At 53.6% G+C, this 18,486-nt stretch overlaps 4 protein-coding genes across 4 annotated transcripts; 1 reads left to right on the top strand and 3 right to left on the bottom strand.

Annotated features, from left to right (window-relative positions):
• Positions 1-5,962: 5,962 nt before the first annotated feature.
• CGCS363_v010984 (uncharacterized protein) lies at positions 5,963-6,211 on the top strand (the record flags this gene model as incomplete). The annotated part of the gene is made up of 1 exon (XM_036642833.1): positions 5,963-6,211. One exon carries the CDS (start codon positions 5,963-5,965, stop codon positions 6,209-6,211), a length of 249 nt encoding a protein of 82 aa, XP_036491481.1.
• A 3,460-nt stretch (positions 6,212-9,671) lies between these two features.
• CGCS363_v010983 (uncharacterized protein) lies at positions 9,672-10,682 on the bottom strand (the record flags this gene model as incomplete). Its single annotated transcript, XM_036642832.1, has 2 exons — positions 9,672-10,377; positions 10,576-10,682. The coding sequence occupies 2 exons, from the start codon at positions 10,680-10,682 to the stop codon at positions 9,672-9,674; spliced, it is 813 nt and encodes a 270-aa protein (XP_036491484.1).
• A 1,236-nt stretch (positions 10,683-11,918) lies between these two features.
• CGCS363_v010982 (uncharacterized protein) lies at positions 11,919-12,665 on the bottom strand (the record flags this gene model as incomplete). The annotated part of the gene is made up of 1 exon (XM_036642831.1): positions 11,919-12,665. The coding sequence occupies one exon, from the start codon at positions 12,663-12,665 to the stop codon at positions 11,919-11,921; it is 747 nt and encodes a 248-aa protein (XP_036491483.1).
• Positions 12,666-15,197: 2,532 nt separating this feature from the next.
• Positions 15,198-17,569, bottom strand: SSB1 (Ribosome-associated molecular chaperone SSB1; the record flags this gene model as incomplete). Its single annotated transcript, XM_036642830.1, has 6 exons — positions 15,198-15,466; positions 15,519-15,774; positions 15,873-16,757; positions 16,834-16,999; positions 17,146-17,323; positions 17,527-17,569. The coding sequence occupies 6 exons, from the start codon at positions 17,567-17,569 to the stop codon at positions 15,198-15,200; spliced, it is 1,797 nt and encodes a 598-aa protein (XP_036491486.1).
• Positions 17,570-18,486: the final 917 nt, after the last annotated feature.

Genomic DNA, 18,486 nt, shown 5'->3' with positions numbered 1-18,486 from the left:
CGCAACTAATCCAACTCCATCGCTGACCTAGAGACTTCGATGACCTACCAACAAGACCTATTCAGAATCCGAGCCTTGGCCTCTTTGGTGCGGCCACTAGCTGTGCTGCACTGCCCAGCTCGTTGGTTGTCGGTGGCACTGGAATGCGCTTGTCTGCTCCTACTCCACGCTTCGAGATCCCCCTATCCCGGCCCGCCCAATGCTTTCCGCCCTACCTACCTCCAGGCTCTTCCCGAGACATCCTCTTCGCTCGTCCGCAGTGCGTGCAGAAGGCACAGAGACTTCTTTATCGGCGTGGCGTCCCGATGGCTCAGATCCTCATCGTCAACGGCAAATGCCCTAGACACACACTTGACCATAGTCACAACGGTGGCGCCTTACAAGCTCAACTCTTAATGCCTAGGGTATATAGCAGCTCTTACGCCACCGCGAGATCTCGTAATCGAGCCATTAATGTCTGCTCTGTATCGCGGCCTGCCCGAGACGAGGGGGCCACTTGATCCCAAGATTCATGTCCAGCCCAAGGCCAAGCAATGGGGGGGGGGGGGGGGGGGGGACGTATCTCAGCAGCCACCTCATGCAGTGTCGATATTCACCAATCTTATGGAAAGACTCCGCATTGTCGATGCTGTGTGACCGACAGCACCCAGGTCACCATCCATCGGCTCACTCGCCCACCGCTTCGGTTCTTGGGTTGGTTGCGTCCATGTACTGGCCTTCCGCTTTTGTCCGCTCCAGGGAGGGTGGTTATCCACACGCACACACACACATGCACACACACTCTCTCGTGGTGGTGGTCCGTCATTGTATGAATCTACCATCAATCTGTTCCAACACACTGCACCGTCTTATGCGGCCGAGTGTGCGACCTGCGCTTCCCGGCAGTCTTACCAGGCAAGCTTGTTCGAATGTCCTTGAGTTCCTTCGACCGCTACCTGCTCCCCGTCATGAGATGTGTACTGTCCGAGCACTCCAACCTACCGACGGATGAGGTACCCCTGGTGCTGGATGCCCCTCTCTCCCATGTACCGTTGCCTTTCGGCGCAGAGAAGTACCTCGCATGACAGTGCTGTTCCCCTGGGCAGCCCCTACCTTCTTCAGCATTACAGACTTCAACACGAGCTCGACATCAACCCCTTTTATGGCATTCACGAAAGACTTTTTGATCAACATGGGGTCTGTCTACCATTCTGCAACAATTATCAGTTCCCAGCCAGAAAGGCTGACATCACGGCAGTCGCTGACACCAATGAGCAACAGCAGTGTTTACCCTGACGTCCTCTCTAGTGAATACCCAAGCCAGTCAGTCCGTTGGCATTCGCTGCCAGATCACCCGGTAAACTTCACTCTGAAGCTCGAAATCAACCCTGACCAACATCTCGGTTGCCCATTACGTTGCCGGTCGACAGGAAGGCCCACCGAAGTGACTGAAATCGATGGTCGACAGTGCAGGTTGAAGCCCGTCTCGAGAGATACTTGTATCACAAACTCTACCGCAACTAGCAAAAGAAAAATCGACCCATCTCATCACCATGCAGTCAGAATCAACAACCTGCTTTAGGAAAACCGACGAAAGCAGCAGGGATGAATGTCAAATTATTGCTCGTCTCTCGAGCCTTGTCCTCCTCGACAAGCGACCCAACAACACATCAAGGCTGCTTAGCTGCAACACTGCCCCCAACCGGCGGAAGTGAGCGGATGATGGTTGGCCCTGGTTCGTTGCAGCTTTGGATAGTTCCACTTACAACTCGGCAAAATATCGCGGCGCCAACAAACGAAAGCGCGATTGTCGCCAACCGAGCAGACCAACTGGAAATTGAGCGAAAGACAGCTTGCTAATCGAGCCTGGCGCAGAATAACCTGAGGTCTCTTGAAGCAGGCGAGGTGTGATCCAGGTCGCAGCGGCGGGTGTTTGGCCAACAACCAATCAGCATGCGAGCCCGTACACCCTGATTCATATAAGCGCTCTGCCAACGTCTTGGGGCGCAACCAACCCGACTACATGGTTGCCTTTCGTAGCCGCCCATGGCAGCAGCTCAATATTCAGAATAACGACGGAATTCATGGCAGACAACAGGTTCCTCGAGCAAGGGACTCTTGATAACTCGACAAACCTCGCAATTGTTCGGGCAATTCTACCCCTTTTCAGTGCTCCTCGCCGATGTCCCAAAGACCTCGAGGATGGCCTGGAAGCAGGGATGCCTGCATTCAGCCAAAGAAGCAGCTCCTGAAAAGGGCAGAAAAGAACAGTTGAAGACGTAAGATCACTCGTTCATTGGATGTACAGAGGACCTTTCGCCGAGATGACATCTGCACCTTGTTGTTTCTCGTCACCAACAGAACCAGGACGCCTGAGCGTGGATTCGGTCTTGGTGAACATCTGCGGATCGAGACACCCGTTGAACACCGGACACGAAGCTGCGGGCGAACATCATGCGTCTTTGCTCGCCCTAGCTCGGTCTTGCCCTTGTTCGAAGCTCCTGATCCCGCAGCCATTGCTCGAAATGTCTAGCCCCTATCCGCACCAAGCCCGCACCCGCATAGTGCCAGCATTGACCGGCGAGGAATGTTGCAATCCTTGACGGATAGAGGGGACGCTAGGCAACCATCACGCATCCTTGGAAGCGAAGACATACTCATCGATGTTGGAACGACTGCGTCAAGTATCGTTTGGTACAGTACTTCGTGCCATCCACAAGCAAATATGCGTCAGGTGCCCACTAATGCAAGCTCTCATCACCAGAGATGCGTCTCGGTTGTGATGAGGGTAGAAGGAATCAGCAACAAGGTTTCCCCTCACCAAGGTGATGACAGGTTGCCCATGGTGGCTGCTTCATTTCCGCATCACCGCCCTTTGCGCATGGGCTGCTGTGCCACCCAACGTACTGTTGATCACCTTGTTTGCCCACTTCGTACGAGGAACTCGCGAGCGGCCCGCAGTTTGCATGCGAGGCGGCCTTGACACCATCTCATTGTCCGTGTTGGTCATCCTTCTCGAACTTGGTTACGAGTTACTTGTCACTAGGGAGTAACCGTCACCTGCTCCCCCAAATTGCGGACTATCTCGAACCCCTCGCGGTCGCCGAATCTACATGACGCAGTGAAAGGGGCAGAGAGAGCTTGCCTCACCCCTATCTTGCATCAGAAAAGGTATTGTCTTGGTGATAATGACCAGGCGTGTCCATCAAGATGGAGAGGATTCGGAGTGTTGCCTGATTCGTGACAAGACCTGCAGGCACTGGTCAACATCAACTATCAAGCGGCTGTTGGTGGTCTTCGTGAAAGTCCCCCGAGGCGGCGTTAGATGCGGAACCTTTGAACTCACCCTTCTCTTGGTCTTACGCAAGTGGGAAGAGCGAGTAAGTGTCCTCGCGGCTTCGGGTCTGGAGCAACGATGACGACCGGCTGACGTTGACCATTGTCTGACAGTTGGACTTTGGTGAGTGACTCAAGGTCAGAGACCTGAACGAAAGTTTCGCCCCAGCATGGCCATACGGAAGGAGGAACTGTCGGGCAGCACTTCATCTTAGTGTCGTGTGCAGCCGAGACAATGAAGTACGAAGGACGGCCAGCGTCAATTTTGCATGCCGCGTTGTGACCGATCATGGACCACAATCCTATAAGGAATCTTCTGAGCGGGAAGGAGCCACAGGGCTGAAGCATCCAGTGCCCGGGAAGAAGACAAATGCAGGGCAAGTTCGATCGAGCTCAGGATTCGATTCCGAATCCTACAAGCAGGAACAAACACATGGCAATGCAGGCGGCGCCGTGCCGTGCCGTGGCATACCTCACCATACCGCACCAGCCCGTACCAAACACCCGACGATACGGAGGCCAACCACCCAAGCAGCCGAGCGGCCGGCTACTGGCGGGAATCCACTAGCGGCAATGACGGCCGTGTCGGGCAATGCTGTGTCAGAGGAAGGGCAGGATTGGTTGGGTGGAGACGACGGAACGGAACAAGACGGCGACGCAGTCAGGAGGAACAGAGCGATGCGTGCAAGAAGGGCATCAAAGCCGGCAGTCTCCGGGTACCCCACACGCAGCCGAGGGGTGCTCCTTTGCTCCGGAGTGAAATGGGGTGATGGGGGTAGTTGTGGGTGGCATGGCAGCCCCAGCTTTGCCGATTCTCGTCCTTCCGAGAAATCCTCTTTGGTCTCCGGCGCGCCCAATGAGACGCGACCGGCGCTCCGGGGCCCGGCAACTTGGCTTCGGGTTCTGGACTCTACCTCACGCTTTGGGTATTGTTTTCCTCCAAGAGCCTCAGGGCCGGCTTTCTCCACATTTTTGTCATTCTCCCGGTCTTCTGATATCAAATCTGGTGATGTTTTCTTCACAACTTCATGATGGCGAGCCTTCAGGATGCACCTGTCCGCCTACAATCCACTCACCACCACACAACCCCTGAGCCCCCCGCTTCACAATTTTTATTGCGGGTGGCTCGCTTTCGTTTTTTCTTTTCTTTTTTTTCTTCAAGCGCACCAACCCCACGTCAGCTGCGGATAACACAGCGTGACAGCGAGCGCCGTAGAGAGTTGCCAGAGTTGCTACAAGTAGACTCAACGCAGACAAGTGCTGCAAGGATACATCCGCCCGCCCGCGAACACTTTCCCTTCTCTTCCTTGTGCTTCGTCCACCCGTTTGTCAGAAGTCCGCCTCTGACCAATTCTCATTCCACCGCTTCTCTTCTCTTCTCCTCCCGTCTCGTCCGCCGTCGTCGTTGTCGCCCGACATGGGCTCAGCCAATTGCGGGCCCACGTGCACATGTCAAGACGATCTTTCAATAGACTGGTCTAGGTCCCAAAAAGCACAGAGCAAAAATAACGACGTCGTCGCAAAGCCCGGTCATTTTTGACACTTGACGGTGAGCGCTTTTGATAAGGGGTTTCAGAAGCGCCCACGGCGGTGGGCCGCAGATCTATTTTCCCCAGAGGGACCCTTTTTATCCTGCGTGTTCTAAATATTTCTCGATTTCTTGCGCCTTGGCAAGTTTGGACTTGTTATCGCCGCCTTTCTATACGAGCGAAGTTGCATTTTCCCCGAATGAAACGCCTCGGTACCCAGCCGTGCGAAACAACTCAGCGAGATGAAGCCCAGGCCCGGTAGAGAGAGATCAAAATTTAGATCTCTTGGCCGTGGCTTGTTTTGCATCACAGCGTACCCCGGCTGGCTGAGAGAGTTACCCAGAGGCCAAGACAAGGCACCGCAACACAACACAACGGCAGAGCTACCACGCACATCATTGCCTTTCCTCGTGCATGCCTTCTTGTATGTCCGTGCCGTGGGGGAGGACGCAAAGCCAACACAGCAATCCCGGCATCCCATCCCCATCCCATCTGATCCTGATCCATCCGACATGCTTCCCTATCCTGCCTGGGCCTGCCCGGTTTGGCTTGCCACCCCAAACCCCATACGGTCTGCGTAAAACAATGTGTCCGGCGCAAGTGGCTGCGTCGCGCCAGAGAGGTGCGCCCTCGGTGCGACACGCGCGCCATTCAAATCTTGGGAAAGAAGAGAGTGATAGAGATTGGCAAGTATGTACGCGGCAGCCGTAAATGCACCCCGGCGTCTTTGGCAACCGGTTGCTACCCGGTTGGAAGCGGACATGGGCGGCCGGCAACAAGTCACCTCACTCTCCGTCGTCTTACCAAGACTCAAACCATCCATCCCTCCACCAGGAGGGACATGGACGAGGAGGGGGAGGGGCGCAAGGTCTGCCCTCCGCTGACCCCGGTTTGTCCAACATATAAAGATGAACAAGCGTCCCCCCTCTCCACCGCATATTATCTCATTCTCCAACGCTCTCAACCTTCATTATCCGCTGGCCGCTCCTCTCAGTCAAGTCCAAAGCTCAATCTCTACCATCCGTCTCGAACAAAAAAAAGCAGTTGACCTGTTTCCTCCATCCCACACCGTCCTTAATCCAAACAACAACAACCAAACACCAAACACCACCGTCAAAATGTCTTCTCCCGTCGACAACTCCGTCTTCCTCTCTCTCGCCCCCACCACTTCCTCCTCTTACCCGTTCAAGGCCCAACAACAACCCGCGGCCGTCGCCTCGCCCGCGCCCGCTCCCATCAAGCGCCGCACCTCCAGCGTCAGCAGCGCCGGCAGCAACGGCCTGCGCTTCCTCAAGCTCGGCCCCGTCCACTACGGCGAGCACCCCGATGAGCACAAGGAGGACTGGCACCCCGCCCTCCTGTCCTAAATTTCGACGATGATCTTCTTGCCTGCCCGCATCTAAATGCGAGAGCGTTCGTGTCAAAGTTTGGAGCGGCAGCAAGATAAGATTTCGTCGCAAGGTGCAGGAAACCCCAATGGTTTTTTGATCATTATCAGCAAGCGAGTTAGAATGGGAAGACCACTCCCAAGGACATGGCGCAGGATCTCTGGTTTTTTTTAACGACTCTTTTTCTTTTCTCGGGAAGCAGAATGCATTCGCACGGATAGCGAGGACCAGGCAAATTGTGTCTACGTGAGATACAGGACAAAACCGAAGCCCATTCGTTTATAGAGTCTGGGACGAAACGGGATGGGATTTTTTTTTGGCACAGAAACCAGGCAAAAAAACGGATCTTTTCACACAGAAACTAGGAAAAAAATACCACAGGAGTTGAACGGCCAAACCTGCGTCTCATTTTCTCTCGCATGGTGCTACTAACTTGCTGCCTGCATGTTCTGTCTGATATGATAACAACGGCTACGCTAGTCTGGTGCTTTTGTGTAGACTAATCCGCAAATGGCGATTCGTCAGTTGAAGAAGGGGGAGAAGGAAAAGTCGTCATGCAGGATGTGGGTGGTGGGCAGACAGGTTTGCTGCTTCGGGTATACCGCCATTGGAGGTTTGATGGTTCTACGCAGGACATTGCCGGGTTACGCGGATCAAGGGAAGGAGGAATCACATGTGTCAGGCGAGCCTGTGGGGGACAGGAGAGAGATAGACGATGAGATAGATTAACAACCCTGGGGCAAGCGGGGAGCCAGTGAATGGCTGCTGGCCCCAGACAGAGTGCCAGCGCGCGCAAATCTACACAAGAAATACGGCGGTATGAAGACAGAAAACCAAGCTTCACATGTGGATCTCTTCATGCAATGATCTGACATCTGACCCCGCTGATCAGGGAAGGGTGCAAAGAATGCGAAGAGACAGAGAGAGAATGAGTGACCCGGATGGGCGGTAGGCAAGAGAGGTCAGGTTGCGCAAGTGTCGAAAAGGGTGGTGGAATGCGCTGGTTCCAGTCCTTGCCACCCCTCCTTTTCCATCTCTATTGCTCTCTGTCTCTCTCTACGACTCATTCCAAACCAGACAGTTGGCGTGGTGGCTTTGGGTTGATTGATTGACTGACGGAGGATCGGGAGTGGGGCTGAATGGTGTGGGGTGTCGGTGCCGGATTGGAGACCGCCATGTTTGACATTTTTATGGAATCAGGATTGCGCGTTGCTTGCTAATTGCCCATTTTCTTTTCGTTATGTGGCAGTTGGTTGACATCGCTCGGGGCACATTGAGAAACAGAGAAAGAGAGAGTTTAGGAGGGAGATGAGAAGGGCGGGGGGAGAGAGACAGAGAGACAAGCGGGTGGTTGATTGACGAGGGGGTTCTTGAGACACGTGGGGTAGTAGAGACATGACAAGAGACACAGACAATATCACGATGGGCGCGGGGCGCCGGGGGGGCTTTGGGTTGGTTTCGCTATGCCGAGGCTGAGCGCACTCCTGGTGCCAGCTGGAGAGGTCTGACGAGTTTCTTCGAATTTCCTTTTCCCACTAGAGCGTTGAGTTATCGCTCTTGGCCCTCTTGGCTCTCTCTATCTAGCGAAAAGCATCGTCGCCTACCAAGAGATGATCAACGGTCTTGAAGGGAATGTAGTAGTGACGCGGATGTTGATGGTTCGCCCTTTGAGCCGATGTTGTCCTGCGTCTCGGGAAGTTAATTGCAGGTTCGGAGTTTATTCGCACTCGCTGGAGTTAAGTCGCCAAAGTCGGTACGGGGGAACCCCTCAAGGCAACTCTGCTTTGCAGGGCTCTTACGTTTGCTGCGCTCGACAGAAGGTCTCGTGCAGACGCGACGAGTCAGGCCGGGTCTCTATCAGTTTTCGGGCGCACCTGAACTGCAGGCAAGACGCGACGCCAGCGATGTACAAGTCATCTATCTCCGGCCGTTGAGCGGCTTGTCGCGTTGGCGGATCGGCGTCGGAATCTGGCATACAGTATCAGCACCCGCGCCCGTCACTAACAGAGTTTCCCTGCATCTGCCGGAACGTGAGATGAGCGACAGAAACCTTGGACAGAGCAAACAGAACACAGCCATTCGCCCTGTAAATCCCGACGATGATACGCAACCACAGCCCGGGTTGACGTCACCACGAAAAGGGAAAAGGGGGACGGTTTGTGGTGGTTGGCATGTGTTCGACGGTGTCCAAGGGATGGCCCTGGAGTATGCTTTGTTGATCCGATGCCAAACCACCACCCCGGCGGTGCAGGCAGAATGGCTGAACGCGAGCCAAAGCCAAGCCAGACTCGGGCGGCGGGCCGGCCCCGAGGCCCTCTGCCCTCCGACACGCGCCAAGATTGGACGGACAGACCGCCGCGGCTTGTCGTCCCAAGTTTCGCGACCGCTACCGCTGCCGCGGAAGTCTGTCCCGAAGTTCGTTCGAAGAAAATGGCTTCCTGGCCCCCATGTCAGCGAGACACAGATCTCACAGTCCTTTCGGTTTTGTGCTTAAGATAAACTGAGGCGAGCAAGGTCGGTAGCACAGCCGATTCGTGCGAGTTTCATGCCAAGCTGCGCGGGATCAGCTAGCTGTTCGACGTTTGAAGTCTGAGAGTCACCCCCATCTGCACACGTAAATAGAGGCCGTGGGGGTTTCTGGTTCCTCCTTTTCGATGTGAAGCAATCTATCAATCTTGGCGGTTTGCGATTGTGCTGGTCTATGCGATGGTGCTGTAAGGGGCCCTTGCGTGTTTGTTTCTATGAAAAGATCTCCCCGGGGGGGCGGAGGGTAGCATCCGGACTCGGCGTGAGGCTCGACCGTCGTGTTTCGGTGCCATTCTTAGATGAAGTAGGAGTGGGAACCGGAAGGGGGAGTGTCGCTTGGTTTGGGGGCCTCGCCAAGACTCCGTCAAACTGACTACGGGGCTCCTCGCGGCCCCACCCGTGCGGCGCTTGCGGGTCTAGCGGCGCGCCGGGGGCCGGGACATTTTTCGCAATAGGCCTCATGTTACTTGGGATGCTCCGACAAAGAAGCTCGAAGCTTTTGAGGTGGGTTTCGTGAAGTGATCACGTTAGTTTTGAACCGTTTCCCTCGGGAATTCGGTGTCTGAACTCGCTAGATCTCACGCCTTCAAGGTGGCCGGATTTAAAATTTGGCTGATAGCCTGGCTGCTATCTATCAAATATGTTTCGGCTGAACCTTTTTGCCAATTGTATCCTCTACTCTTACACAGGCATGAGGATATCGAAGAATGGTCTTACTTCCAGTCAGGAGAGCAGCAATAATGGGTGTACACACACGACATGATACATGCGACGCTGAAACCTATCCATAGCAACCACAACTTAAATTGAAGTATGGAGCTAGTGAAACCCGATTTGTGACCTTTGTCAATTTTATTTCCAAGTTAAACACCTTGAATAGAATCCACGGGACTTTGGGATAATTCTGAACGTTTTACTGCTGCTCCATAGGTGGCATCTCAGCTGGAGAAATGATTTCCCCTCGACGGATTTGCATCAACGACACGGGATGTACCACGTCCGCCGTCAAATTTAGAGCGTGTATGGCGTCCCCATGAGACTTCCATTCGCTGGCGTTGATCAACTGGCCCCTCTGGACACAGACTTTGTGTCCTTGATTCCGTTCTTGGGCAAGGTCTTCCCACAGTTTCTCAACGGAGCCCGCGAGCTTGAACTCCCAAGTTGCCCTATATAAGATTTCAACCGCGGAGGGGGTGATGCGGCAGGTGAAGGCGAAAGCATGGCTCTTTTCTGCATTCCAAAGCTCCAAAGTTCGCAGTTCCGGCATCTTACGTGCGATTTTTGCAGCTGTCTCAAGCATCTGTATTATGCCCGCTTCATTTCCGATGTGGAAACTTGGCGATGTAAGTGCTAGGGTTTCAAGCTTCAGCCAGTGCAAGGCTGGCTGGCCTTCAGCGATGATTAAGGATTTGGAGGCGTCCACAACGTAGGACAAGCATAGCTGCTCCAATTTACAGGTGCTCGTAGCGAGACGATGAATCAGCTTTTCGGATTTCAGCTCTTTGAAAATCAGGTCTTCGGAAAGCGCTTCGTAAGGTCCAGGTGCGAGTGACGGCTTGATTTCTCCGAATGCCACCAGCTTCTTTAGCTCACTAGAATTACATTGTGCGGAGAGCACCCTAGAAACCACTGCCTCACTTTTTAGCTCGGGAACACCGCAAGAAATGGCAAAATAGAAAGGAAGAGAGAATGGGGCGAAGGAAAGTGGTGTAGTAGGCTTACCTGACCTTGATTGTAGATGATCAATGTTTATCCGCACCCTCCAGAGCTCCTGGTGTAAACATTCAAGATTTGGGAGTGCCTTAACCATATTCTCCCACAATTTTACGGACAGAATTCGGCGAGTCTGTTTGCGAACGAGAAGACGGTGCACCACGTCTACTGTGGGAAAGCTTTCCTCCATGAAGACGTGGCCGTACAACATCATGTTCGACCACAGTGAAGGAATCGCTGTTCGACAACAACTGACACATCCAGACATCGGATTTTGCGATGGGACTTGGCATCCGATTGACGAGTGTTCCAGAGCTTGAGTAAATGATGAATCAATCTCATAGTGCTGAAAGCGGTAATGAAAATCACTCGGGGAGTGAAGGCCAATCTCAAGAGTCAGTCTCTCATTATCAGTGCCACGCGACCAGTTTTTCAGGATCGAGAAAATCCCATGCAAAGCTTGTTGAGCAATTTTAATATCTTTGTAACATCTTTCCCAGTATCTTTCCCGGTGATTGAAGTTGTCGCCACGAGGCTTATGACAGCAATCGCAAGGGTAAGTCGCCATCTCGATTTGAAACCAGACGTGACGGACAAGCCGTCTTTGCCGCGGGACCATGTTTCCGAGTTGCTGATGCATGCGTTTCGGGCTCACCGTGAGCCTTTGGAAATGCTCCTTCTCGAAAAAGGCCTGCCAATCTCGGTTGACACACGCATATTTAAGGAAATAGCGATCGGGCTGCTGAGTTTGGCGAGCGCACTGCTGAACCAACGTTTTGAAGACGACATGCCACAATTCGACCGGAAGTCGGGAATTGCTTGTTGAGTCCATGGCGACGAGTTGAACTTGAGCAAAATGCGGATGTAGCCGACGTTCCCAGTTTGTAGATGTTCGAGTTGAGCTGTAGGAATCGAAAGCCGCGGGAACAGAGTGAAGTTGAGTCGATGTAAAAATGTTGCGAATAGGAGGGTTTTTTTTTATCAATCTTTTGGAAAGTTAAGTTTCACAAACTGCCATTGGAATTCCGTAAGACTTTTGCGGCACTCCATATATGTTCTTCCCCATGAATAACACAGGGTTAGACTGAGAAGTCAGGAGCCACAGAGGTGACACCAATGACCTTCTTCAGTAAGTAAAAACCCGCTACCGAGCTTCAACTATGTTTTGAAGGTGGCCGAAGCTGGGCATGGAGCATTCGTGAAAGTCTTGTAGTAGTCTGGAATGAGAACTTAACCACAAGACTAACATATCTACCCATGTAAAAGTAGTTGAACCTTCTAACCCGTATATCGATCGTGAATCTGCTCTCCGTGTCGTCATCCTGGAAATTCGTGGTCTCTTGTGGCGTTTGACCACCCCCAAAGACACATACACGTCTCTGCAGCTAAGCACCGAATCAGGTAGATACTATGTCATAACAAGACGGCCTTGATTGTGTAACTGACATCACGAGGTTACCCTGGCAATGCTCAGCTCATGATCCTGACCGTAGCTTGCAGCAAGCTTTTTCCAGTCTACAGGAATCAGTTGCCATGGCCCCTTGGGATGGCCCTTACAGCACGCCACTCCCTCATGAAAATCGCACCAGAAGTCGCGATGGATAGGGTCGACAAAGAGTTCCGCCGTCTCCAGATCCGGGTCGGCAAGTAACCGCAGCAAGGCCTTGAAAGGCTTCGACTGGGTGAAGGCATCGTCTCGCCTCGTCATCGCCGCCCGCCGCCCTTGGGCATCGACGGCATCATGGTTGAAGACCACCTTGTCGGTGCTCGTCGGATACAGCACGAGCTTGAGGTGGCGCAGCGAGCCGTTCAGAATCATATCCGCCACGGCTGGGGATATGTGGCTCTGGAATACGTTTCCCAGGCGGCCGGGCGAGAGCTCCAGGAACTTGACGCGGCGTCGGGCTCTAGTGTTGCCCAGAAGCCACGGCGTGCCGTCACATATTGCGCGCTCGAGAGCCGCGCGGGGCCGGCCGCGGAGGTTGAGGATGAAACGGTTCTGTTCGTAGAAGATGGCGGAGGCGGCGGCGTAAAGAAGAGGGTGAGAAAGCAGCAGGTCGTGCGGGAAGGGTATCTCTGCGTCAATTGTCGGTCCTACCTGGATCGGATTCGGGAGGAGGCAAAGGTATGATATGATTTGGTCACGGATCTCCTGGGGGAGGTCGAAGAACTTGTCAAAAACGCGGATAGCCATCGCAGTGGAGGTTGACGGGCATGTGCCGGATCAGCCCGTACGAGGCGTGGAGTATGATGGACCGTCGTGTTAGATGAGAGGCTGCTCCTGGTAGCTCTCCGCTGTTCAGGCGTGATGAGCCGGCGATCGGTTGGTCGAGAGACAATGAAAATGGAGGAGTGACGGCTAGAATGGAGGGGGTGGGGGAGGGGGGTTACCTAATTGACGTCTGTGAGCCCCACAGTGGCAAGTCTACTCCGCGCTGGCCCCTTCCCCTTGTTAGTTTTATTTCAACTTCATCTCTAAGACTACCTACCTATCCTAATGATAAACCTTTTCTGGGTTGGCAGATTTTGAGAGTACAAAGATTGACAATTCATTCTAGCTAGCTGCCTTGCTCTCATTCGAGACCGTCGCTTAGAAATAAACCTAGCAACACCTAAGCATTAGTGCAGGCTAGAGCAGCGAACGACTGCAACAAACCCGTTCGGAGACTTTTGGGTTGCAATCGAGTACCGATTCGAAAATAAACAGTCAGCTTGTTGTTCATGATTGCATACCAAGATGAAAATGTCCCCAAGATTCGCAAACTCTTAGACACGTCACGGTGAAGCCCATGTCGCTAGGGAAACTTGCTCTCCTTATAGGTCTACTTATAAGAAAACGCAAATACAACTTCGGGCCCGTAGTAAGCGGTCTCAAAGCTACTAATGTCGAGACTCAACTACTGAGCCACTATTCGGAATAAGACATGTTGCTGTATATATAAGAAAGGCAGCAAAGTATCTCCCCGCCTACCTTTTCCCACTGCTAGCAACTAACTTCGTCCATGTAACCAAGAACTTTTAAAGGAGCACAAGACACAAATTGGCTGGCAAAATCAATATTGCACGCTGTATCAAAGCGGTCGCCAACATGTCCGGTAGACCTGCGGCTTCCGGACTCCGGCCCGGCTTCGGCCCACCAAGCGGGCCAGCACTCCGCGACCCACGCTTGAGCTCTGACGACCACGATCCCATGCGCCTTGCCCCTCCCTCAAGGCAATCTTGTCCTCGCGATCTCCACAATGATTTAACTGGTCTGGTGGTGTAGTTGGTTATCACGTTAGTCTCACACACTAAAGGTCTCCGGTTCAAGTCCGGGCCAGATCAATTGTTTTGATTTTTGAGTATTTGGACCGCTGAGAGGATGCCCTGTGACTTTTTGAAGATGTTGCACTTGAGATGATCAGGTTCAGGTCGGCTCTGAGCCAGGGAATGTCTCGTTTGACCGCTTGGTAGGTGTTCAGAAACGTAGTCAAGCACGAGTTTAGCTAAGAACAAGGTCGGCGAGAACAATCCCCGACTGTGATGCTGTAGTTTCCGAATTGATTTCAGGGTTCCAAGTCAATCAAGGCCCGGCCATGAATCTGGAAACCACGCAACGTGGGAAGGATACTGCATCATATTCGTCTCTGTTTCGCAGATTCGAGAACAGCGAGCTAAGTAAGACTTGCTGTTCACAACCATGCCAATGTAATCGAACTCGTTTCTAATCATGAAGACAGCTTGATATACGCCCTCAGTGACAAGATGAGTGTGAACATCCTACGTGACAATTACTTTTTCTTGGGAACTAGTACTGGAACACTAAAGAAATGAAGAACAAATTCCTTTTATGAGATACTGGGGCCGGTTTGACCAAAGCCTCGTTTTCATTATACTTCCTGTTTCTATCCTCCATGTATAACCCTTCGCTCCGTCCTCTGTCCCCGTCCTCCGTCCCCGTCCTCTGTCTCTGTCCTCTGTCTCTGTCCTCTGTCTCTGTCCTCTGTCTCTGTCCTCTGTCTCTGTCCTCTGTCCTCTGTCCTCTGTCCTCTGTCTCTGTCCTCTGTCCTCTGTCTCTGTCCTCTGTCTCTGTCCTCTGTCTCTGTCCTCTGTCTCTGTCCTCTGTCTCTGTCCTCTGTCCTCTGTCTCTGTCCTCTGTCTCTGTCCTCTGTCTCTGTCCTCCGTCTCTGTCCTCTGTCTCTGTCCTCCGTCTCTGGGCTTCATGCTTCGTCTCCATCCCAGCCCAGACTAGCTTGCACCTCCTCTCGACTCACTCGGACCTGCTACAAGGGCATGAAGTGCACATCAGAGCCACCCGAGAGCGGGAACGACGACGACGACGACGACAACGACGACGGTAAGACCAACAGTAACGACATCACTCTCAAAAACATGTCACGCGAAAATGAAGACTTAAAAGTAACGTAGACGTAATTTCATTTCATGTCGCCCTGATCCTTTCTACAGTGTCTATGAAAGCCGTAGAAGACGGCACCCGGAAAGCATTCCCTCTCTCCCGAGAGGCATGCCATGTGTCGTGAGTGTGTGAGAGATGGTGTGGAGGTATAAGAGGGAGGAAGGCGGCTGGAAGAAAGAGGAACTTTTAAGTGCCTTTTGATATCACCTGACCCAAATTATTCGCATCCTGGCCTGATTCTGTTGGGCCACCCAAACGCAAGAAAGTTGAACCAGATAAGCAACCCTTCGCCAGGCCCGAAGGCCATTTTTAGTTTTCATTTAAAACCCTTTAGCGGGAAGACATGGCCTTGGTCACGAGACGCTTGAGGGCGAGCTCCTGCTTCTTGAGGTCCTCGGCGGCGGAGTCGGTGATCTCAAGGGCAGCCATGGCCTCGGAGACCTGCTGCTCGATCTTGTCCTTCTGGCCACGCTTGAGCTTGAGGGACAGAGTGGGGTCGGAGATGATCTCCTCAACACGGCCAATGTAAGACTCAAGCTGCTGCTTGGCCTCGAAGCGCTTGCTGAAGGCCTCGTCGTTGGTCTTGAACTTCTCGGCGTCTGATATTCATTAGCAACGTCATTCAATACTGTGACTGGAAGCTGCACATACCGTTGATCATGTTCTCAATCTCGTGGGAAGAGAGCTTGCCAACAGAGTTGGAGATGGTGATGTTGGCGCTGCGGCCGGAGGTCTTCTCAGTGGCGGTGACCTTGAGGATACCGTTGACGTCGACCTCGAAGACAACCTCAAGGACGGCCTCACCAGCCCTCATGGGAGGGATAGGAGCAAGGGTGAATTCACCCAGGGAGGTGTTGTCCTCGCAGTTGACACGCTCACCCTGGTAAACGGGGAACTGAACGGTCTGCTGGTTGTCGGCAACAGTGGTGAAGGTCCTGTGTGTGGATGTTAGTCAGATTCAAGATGACAGAGAACGGGACGACTGATCTTTTTGATGGTTGGCACAGTGTTACCGCGGGGAACGACGGGGGCGAAGATGTTGCCCTCCATGGCGACACCGAGGGACAGGGGAACGACGTCGAGGAGGAGAAGGTCGGCGGTCTCGGCGGAGGTGGCCTTGCCGGAGAGGATACCGGCCTGGACGGCGGCACCGTAGGCAACGGCCTCGTCGGGGTTGATGCTCTTCTCGAGCTTCTTGCCGTCGAAGAACTCGGACAGAAGCTTCTGGATACGGGGAATACGGGTAGAGCCACCAACGAGGACGATCTCGTCAACGCCGGACTTCTCGATGGCAGCATCCTTGAGAACCTGGGCGACAGGCTCAATGGTGCCGTTGAAGGCCTTGGCGTTCAGCTCCTCGAAACGAGCACGGGTGATCTGGGTGGTGAAGTCCTCGCCATCGAAGAGAGAGTCAATCTCGATGGTGGTCTGGGCACCGGAAGAAAGGGTACGCTTGGCACGCTCGCAAGCAGTACGGAGACGACGGAGGGCACGGGCGTCGCCGGAGAGGTCCTTCTTGGTCTTGCGCTGGAAGTCCTTCTTGCAGTGCTCGAGCAGGTTGGTGTCGAAGTCCTGGCCACCCAAGTGGGTGTCACCAGCGGTAGCCTTGACAGTGAAGACACCGCCCTGGATGTTCAGGAGGGAGACATCGAAAGTACCACCACCCAAGTCGTAGATGAGGACGTTGCGCTCCTTGCCGGACTTGCCAGCACCAAGACCGTAGGCAATGGCGGCAGCAGTGGGCTCGTTGATGATACGGAGGACGTTCAGGCCAGCAATGGCACCGGCGTCCTTGGTAGCCTGACGCTGGTTGTCGTTGAAGTAGGCAGGAACGGTAATAACGGCCTTCTCGACCTTCTTGCCGATCTTGGTCTCGGCGATCTCCTTCATCTGTTTGGGGTGTCAACATGTTGCGTCGCACAAACTTGGCGCCCGGCGTACAAGCCAAGCAGCAGAAGAAACGTACCTTGAGGAGAACCATGGAGGAGATCTCCTGGGGAGAGAAGGTCTTGGTCTCGCCGAGGTAGTCGACGGAAACCTTGGGGCTGCCGTTGTCGTCGACGACCTTGAAGGGCCAGGACTCCATGTCCTTCTTGACGGTGGGGTCATCGAAGCGGCGACCGATAAGACGCCTGTGAAGAAACGGCTAGTCAGCAAAGTGTTTGGTGATGGAAATTTTTTCGGCTCCTTTTGTTTTACCCCTCCTTGGGCGGGGAAAATTCCCGTAGGCCCAGAGAGAGGCATCAGAGCAGCCAAAGAGACAGGCGCGGCTACTCACTTGACATCGAAGACGGTGTTGATGGGGTTCATAGCAGCCTGGTTCTTGGCAGCCTCACCGATCAGACGCTCCTTGTCGGTGAAGGAGACGAAAGAAGGGGTGGTGAAAGAACCCTGCTCGTTGGCAATGATCTCGACATTGGTACCCTCGTACGTCGCAACGCAGGAGTAGGTGGTTCCTTTAATGAGGAAGACACAATGTTAGCCTTTCTGGTCTCTGCGATGTGTAGATGGTGTTTGCCGTTGGGCGCTGAGTGGTGATGGGATTTTTTGGCTGATGTGTGGTGGTTTGTGGTGGCGATGATCGGTGATATTTCCTCACCCCGCAAAGAGGGCCGACAAGAAGGGCATCATAACGATGGGGAGGGGTTGCGCAACTTACCCAAGTCGATGCCAATGGCACCATCGTAGACCTCGTCCGCCATTTTGAAGAATTTGGGATATTGCACAAGACAAAGTCGACCTGTGTGAGGGGTGGAGGAGGGAAGGTAAGGTTGGAGGATTGCGTGGAGGAGGAAGATATGTGAAAGAGGGCGGGCGGGCGACGTGGGGTCCTTTCAAAAGAATTTCTCTCTCGCACTCAACACAACCGAACAGAGATTTTGTCAAGGCCGGCAAAAAATAAATTTCGACTTTTTTTTTCTGGGCCGGGGCCCCACCAACCCCCCCTCTAGCGTGAGACCGGCCTAGCGCAATGCCACAAATTTCGAGGGCGGCGAGGAATTTTTGCCCTTTTTCCCGCCTGGCTTGGTGGGCTTATCTTATCGGACCCCTGTCCACCTTGGTTTTTTCTTCCTTTCCCCTCGCTTCGCCCTCAGCTGCCATTGAATTGGACTTCAATGTGTAGGAGAGGGAGGCGCACGGCGGCTATTCAATGAGGTGGTGGCTGGGATTGCCATCGTTTGAATTGGCCAGGTTACCTCCAGATACTCGTTTGCTAAAACGGTCATTGGTGCTGTGACTGCCCGGCAACGGTCAAATGTCTGTACCCAGGCAGGTCGCGAGAGAGTCTCTCCTCTATCAGGACCTTACATCAGTGACTTCCGGGTGAGTCTCCGTCTGATACCGTGACAATCCGACTGCCTACGAGTCGTCCTCTCATTTTGCCATCATCCCTCTCTTGCCGTCGCCCAACTCTCGGCCCCGACATTGCTTTGCTCACCGCCTGACTCGGCTTGAGCAAGCAACCCAGATGCCTGGCAGTGGACTTCTGGCCTCCTGTGGCAACACAACAGGAGAGCCCTCCCTCCCAGCGGCAAACCGGTCTCAACTCCTATTTTGTCCCGAGTCTGCAACCTGAAGCCCGTCATGCGCATGTCGGGCATCCCGACAGTCGGACCTC

Source organism: Colletotrichum siamense, assembly GCF_013390195.1.
Source record: "Colletotrichum siamense strain Cg363 chromosome Unknown KSG_Cg363_contig07, whole genome shotgun sequence".
NCBI lineage: Eukaryota > Fungi > Ascomycota > Sordariomycetes > Glomerellales > Glomerellaceae > Colletotrichum > Colletotrichum siamense.
Note: the sequence above shows the minus strand (reverse complement) of the source record. Positions and strands in the feature narration are given on the sequence as shown.